At 62.1% G+C, this 6,000-nt stretch overlaps 1 protein-coding gene across 1 annotated transcript in view; it reads left to right on the top strand.

Annotated features, from left to right (window-relative positions):
* Positions 1 to 457: 457 nt before the first annotated feature.
* STK32C (serine/threonine kinase 32C) overlaps positions 458 to 6,000 on the top strand; it is a 79,487-nt gene continuing 73,944 nt past the window's right edge. The window contains exon 1 of the mRNA XM_047762172.1: positions 458 to 728. Within this exon, the coding sequence (XP_047618128.1) occupies positions 458 to 728 (271 nt within the window). The remainder of the gene's footprint in view (positions 729 to 6,000) is intronic.

Raw genomic sequence — 6,000 nt, 5'->3', positions numbered from 1 at the left:
GCTGCGCCACAGCCGTTTCCCACTGGCTCATCCCGGGGCCCGCGCGCGGCCTCGCGGAGCGCAGAGCCGCAGGACGAGGTTTAAGGCTCCCCCGGGTTGGGCGAGAGCAGTCTGCGGGCCGCCTTTGTTCACAAAGGCCAAGCGCACCTTCTCCTTTGCTCTGGTCCCTGCACCGCGCAGCTGTGCGCGGGTACCCGGTACCGCTCGCCTCACCCCGCTCTGGCCCCGCCCCGTCTCCGCCCCCAGGGCTCGCCCCGCCCCGGATCCTTCCCGCCGGCTCCGCCCCGGCCCCGCCCCCGCGCGCTCGCCGTCCGCGGAGCCAGCCGGGCGGCCAGGACCCGCGAGCACCGAGCTTTGGGGCGCAAGGCGGGCGCTGCTAGTCGTCCCACTCCCGCTCTCCGCCCGGCGGGCGGGCCATGCTCCGGACTCTGGCCGCAGCGCGCACCCGGGCCCAGCCATGAGGAGCGGCGCCGAGCGCAGGGGCAGCAGCGCGGCGGCGCCCTCCGGCTCGCCGCCCCCCGGACGCGCGCGCCCCGCCGGCCACGACGCGCCCCCGGCTCCACCGCCGCCGCCGCCGCCGGCCGCCGGCCAGCCCCGGGCCCGCGACGCGGGAGATGCCCGCGCGCAGCCGCGCCCCCTGTTTCCGTGGAGCAAGTGGAAGAAAAGGATGGGCTCGTCCATGTCGGCGGCCACCGCGCGGAGGCCGGTGTTTGATGACAAGGAAGACGGTGAGAACGGGCGCGCGGCGGGGCCTCTGGGCTGCTCGCCGGGACAGCGTTGGGACCCGCGCCGCGTGGGAACCCCTTGCGCTCTAACACGGGGGCCGCGGTCGGGGGATTTCCGCTGGTCGGGACACCGCGGCCCCCCGGTGGGAAGGTGTCGGGGCGTCTCGGTTTCCCAGAAACTCGCTGCCTGTGCCTGCGGTGCCACGCGCGCCCAGGGCGCCCGCGGCCCCCGTGTCCAGTGGAGGCGCCGCGGGCAGAGCAGGCCGGCTGGCCCTGCGGCGTGAGGGTCGGCGGTCAGGGCGGCTCAGGCTCAGGCGCGAAGCCCCCCACTCTAGCGAGGGCGCGGTTTCCATTTTCCTTTGCTGCGCGGTGCGCGGGCTCGGTTTTCACTCCGCACCGGTAGTGTGCTCAGTTTTCTAAGGGAGATGCCTGCCCCACAGGTGGCGCGGGGGCCGGGTCCTCGGCGCTCACAGTGCGGGTGACGGCACCGCGTGGCTGCCAGCGTGCCAACCTTTGCACTCAGATGTGCGGTGGAGGCTTGCCTTTGTGCAAAGACCTGCCCTTTGGGGGAACTGGTTTGCTCTGAGGTCCTCCCACAGGTAAAGTAGTGACCCGGAGGTGGGCGCGGGTGGAAAGCAGGAGACTGGCAGCAGGCCTGCGGGCACAGCTCCTGGAGCCGTGCTGGGCGTGGAGACCTTTCACTTAGCACCCTGGGGGAAGGTGGCTGGGCAGTGTCCACGCAGGGGCCATTGTGATACTCTCACAGGCAAACATATAGCTCTTCTCTACAGATGTCATGCAGCTCATTTAAATGCTGCAAGATGACACATTTGATGTTTTTGTGACATTTTCTGAAAATAGTTGAAATATGCATTTTTCATTTTTAGGCAGCCTGCAGAGGTAGGATGGATCTTTTATCATTTCACGGCACAGCTCAGCGAAAGAGCCCGGGCTATTTATTTCTGATAAATAATTTAAGCATTATAGGAAATTACAATCCAATGCTACGAGCTCCGGCCACTGTTGGCGATGTGCGGGCGGGCCATGTGGCAGGGCTCGCGGGCAGCCATGGGGAGCTGGCCGGGGTGCTGGCCGGGGGGGGGGGGCCTGGGCTCTGACGGGCCTGGTCACCGTCGGTGGGCGGCGGCCTGGGTGCCTGGACGTGGCGGAGGAGCGCTCAGGACCCGTGGCTGCCCTCGTGCCGTGCGTTCTGGGGTGACCCTGCATTGTGTGCAGAACTTGGGGACACAGCTTCCTGCTGGGAATGTGCCACGGGTTATCTGTGTGTGTTTTTAACGTAAACACTCCAAGTGAGGAGAGCCCAGCGTGAATCAGGGACTCATCGGGAGCAGATGGGCTTCTTGCTCTGCCCGCCTGATGAGAGTATGTCTGAGAACATCTGATTTCAGCCCTGGCTGGTGTCGGCCAGGAGCTGGCCACTCTTTCGTGCCTTAGCGCTCTGCTCTCCGAGGCTGATGATGCAGGAAGAGAGAAACTGGTGTAGCATGGTGGCTGCCTCCAGTAAGGTGGGATTTTCCTGCCTGTTCGCAGTGTGCTCCGTCTCGGAACCCAAGCATCGTGAAAGAGGCCAACGAGCACAGGGTCTGTGTGGGATGCTGCCGGTCTGGTCTGGGGGGGTAGTGACACCCTCCCCCGCCGCTTGCCCATGGCAGGTTGGCGGAGTCGCCGGCAGTTCTGGGTTGTGAGGGTGGTAGTGGCTGTGGCTACAGGTGCTTTTGCTCTTTAGGACACGTGACCATCGATTGTGCTCATCACCCGCACGGCTCCAACTGGACATGGGGCCAGACCTACCTGGGCTTGGCTTGGTGAGTTCAGGAGGCCACGCCTGGCCGTGGAGTCTGGGCCAGGGGCACTTTGTTTTATCTTCATTCCATGTTTTAGTGTCACCATCAGGGCGTCACAGGCCCTGTTTGCAGAGAATGTGCGTGCGGCTTTGGCCTGAAGGCCATGGGTCCTTTAGACGGAAAGAGAGGTGTCAGGACAGGAGGAAGGCCAGTCTTTCGGGAGGGGCGCCGTGGCCCCGCACCCACCTTTCTTCCGGATGTGAAGTCACCCCCCCCCCCAGGGTCCTTCACTCCCTCGGCCCCGTGCAGGGTGGGCTAAAGAGGCTGTGCGTTTACTGGGACTGCATGGTTGCCATGGTGACTTGAGACCTTCTGATGACTTTTTTAGATTAAAACACTCAATTAATAGATCAGAGCTGGTATGCAGAGAAAAAGAAAAAAGGAAATAAGAGTGAGTTCAACAGTGTCAGGTAAATCCAGCTGAAAAGCAGAGTTGGGGCACATGGGATCTGAAGCGTCCCCGGTCCCCGTTAGCCCCGTGGTGTCTGAGCTGCTGCCCTTACCTGGCAGGCGCGCCTCCTCACAGCAGAACCAGGGGCTCCTTCTCCTCCCGCTGCCCACACCTCCTCCCGTCCAGTTCCTCTCGGACTCCAGGAGAGCTGCATTTACGGTGGAGCTTGCTCTCTGCCCCAGCGGGCGGGGTGTCTGCAGGCCCTTCCTTCCTCTTGTCTCGGTGTGAAGCCAGAGGGCTGAGGGGTGCTGAGCAGCGTTCCGGTACCTTCCGCCGAGCAGCTCAGTGACTGCTGACCAGTGAGGCACCTGTCCTGCTCAAGGGTCTAGCTGGTCTCCAACCTAAGGTGGCATGAGCTGCCAGCGGGTTTGCCTTCCCCAGGGAACTGGGAGCGAGGGTGCCCGCGGGCGGCCTGGCCGGGGCGCGTTGTGTGGGGCGGGCCTAAGTGGGACACGAGGTACCAGAGTCATAAGCTTTTTGAAAAGGTATAAAACTTTTTTCGAATTATAGACGCATTGAAGTGTGTAAATTTGTAAAAAGTTTATACTTTCCTAAACTTGTCCTAAATCGGAAAACCAAGACTCGTTAAGTCCAGCACCTCTTCCGAGGGCCTCTCCCCCGCTGTCTTCTAGGGATGCGCTCACACAGCAGCCGCACAGAAACTGCAGCTCACTGATACGGGAATGGGGTCGTCCTGCGTGCACGGTTTTGTCTTAGGATCCACAGCGCCCTTTGTTGGCGAACTTTCAAGAGCTGTTCTCAACCCCGGCTGTGGACTAGACTCAATGGATGGGCCTAAAAGCTGTGGGGGCCGCCCCTCCGCCGAAATCCAGGTGGCATTTGTTGGGGCGGGGTTGGGGGGCTGGGGCTCAGGCGTCAGCTGTGCACACCCTTGTATGCTCCTCCCTGCACTCGTGACCTTATCTCCTTGGGACCCAGCCCTAGGATTGCTTGCTGAGTCCAGCGTGTGCACGTGGAGTAGCTTGGCGCCTCTGGCCAGCTTCCTGGGAGGTGAACCGTCCTTGCGCGAGCCAGCGCTGTCCTGGGTGCGTGTTACGTGCTGGTGACCGAATGGTCGTGGCTGCCGCGGGTGTGGGGTACCGGACAGAGGGGGAGGTGGGGAGAACAGCAGTGGATGAGGAAATACAGTGAACGGCGGGAGAGGCCTTGGGCACCTGCTCTTGGGGTGCTTGCAAGTCCCCTTTCCCTGTCCTCACCACCTTTGGGTGTTAGTGATGTCTTTATTTTTTGACGGTCTGAAAGGTGTAAAATCTGTATTGGTCCTTTGAGTTTTTTTGATTAGCAGTGGGACTGGTGAGCAGAGGAAAGCTGGAGCGCCTGGGGGTGGGCTCGGGGGTGGGGGGCTGCCCCGATGGTGTTGATGGAGCCGTGCTGCTAAAGTGTCAGTCTAGCCCCATTTGCTGAGTTTCTGTCCAGTGGTGCGTGGACCTCGGGGTTTTTTGGGCCGTGTCTGTGGCAGGCGGAAGTTCCCGGATCAGGGACTGAACCCGCTCACTACGACCACACCCCGAGCCACAGCAGTGGCAACGCCAGATCTTTAGCCTGCTGCACCACCAGGGAACGGCTGGGCCTTTTCCCTTCCGTCCTGGCCCTGGGAAGAGGGGGTGGGGGCATCGGCTCTCTGTGTGGTACAGCTGATGGCGCTTCACACCCCTCCCCCACCACCTGGGGCCTTGGAGGCCTGTGGCCTGGTGGCTGCAGACCCTGGGGTCCTTTATCAGCGGGCAGAAGTAGTACAGAGGCCCCTGGTGCAGGGGTGGGTGTTTGGGTCCCGGGGGGAGGAGGCGAGTGGTCCCCGTGGGCCGGGCACCCCTCCACTCCGGGTGCCCCTGGGAGCCTCGGGGCAGCACCAAGCTTGATGTGTTCCCGGGCTGATGGGCTGGTCTGGGGTGGACTTGGGACCCACTGGAGGACTTTTTTATGTAGCAAATGTCAGCTCTGCATGTCTATCCATCTGGTTGTGTGTTTTAAAATGCTAAAAATAAGTCGATTTTCTTTTAAAAACTTAACCGCCCATCTTAGCAGTTGCGAAGTGATGTAAGATGCAGCGAAGGTGCTTTTCCCGCAGCTTCTCTGAGGGTGAGGCCCTGAGGCTCCGAGACGGCCTGAGGGCGGCAAAGCCACGGGCCGGCGGGACCCGGGGCGGGGGCAGGGCAGCTCAAGGTGGCCTTCCGAACCGGGCGATGGCAGCGGCGTTGCACGGGAGGTTCCAACTTACTGCCCGCCCTCTGTCTGGAGACAGGCTGGCTCTTCCTGCACAGGGGTCGCTTCTAGTTTTTTTGTTTTTTGTTTTCTTTGTGTGTGTTGGCTTTTCTAGGGCCGCACCCGCGGCATATGGAGGTTCCCAGGCTAGGGGTCGAATTGGAGCTGTAGCCCCTGGCCTACGCCACAGCCACAGCAACGCGGGATCCGAGCCCTGTCTGCGACCTACACCACAGCTCATGGCAACGCCGGATCCTTAACCCACTGAGCGAGGGCAGGGATGGAACCCGCAACCTCATGGTTCCTTGTTGGATTCGTTAGCCACTGCCCCGCGACGGGAACTCCTTAATTTTATTTTTTTATTTTTTTATTTTTTTCTAGTTTTGCTTTTATTTCTGTGTGCTCCTTTGCTCTGGCAGAGCCTGCTGCGCCTCGCCAGAATGTAAGCCCGGGTTTGCACCCTGCCTTTCCCCTGACGCCCGAACTTCTGCCTTTACGGTGCCTCTGACACCCCCCCACTCCACCCAGGCCCGGCCAAGGACTTGTGGCCAGGGGCAGGTGGCCAGGGCTATTAGACACCCACTTCTGGTCCTGTGTCCTCCTGTCCCAGAGCCTCCTGGGGAGTCCAGCCCTGCCCCGGGGGACACACTGTGGGGTGCCCCTGGGGCTCTCAGTCATGCAGGCGGAAGCTTCTCGGAGGCCCCCTGGCCCAGGCCAGCCCTGCAGGCCTCCCTTG

This window comes from Phacochoerus africanus, chromosome 15 (genome assembly GCF_016906955.1).
Source record: "Phacochoerus africanus isolate WHEZ1 chromosome 15, ROS_Pafr_v1, whole genome shotgun sequence".
In the NCBI taxonomy this organism is placed as follows: Eukaryota; Metazoa; Chordata; class Mammalia; order Artiodactyla; family Suidae; genus Phacochoerus; species Phacochoerus africanus.
The sequence above is the reverse complement of the archived record's forward strand: the minus strand, read 5'-3'. Positions and strand labels throughout refer to the sequence as shown.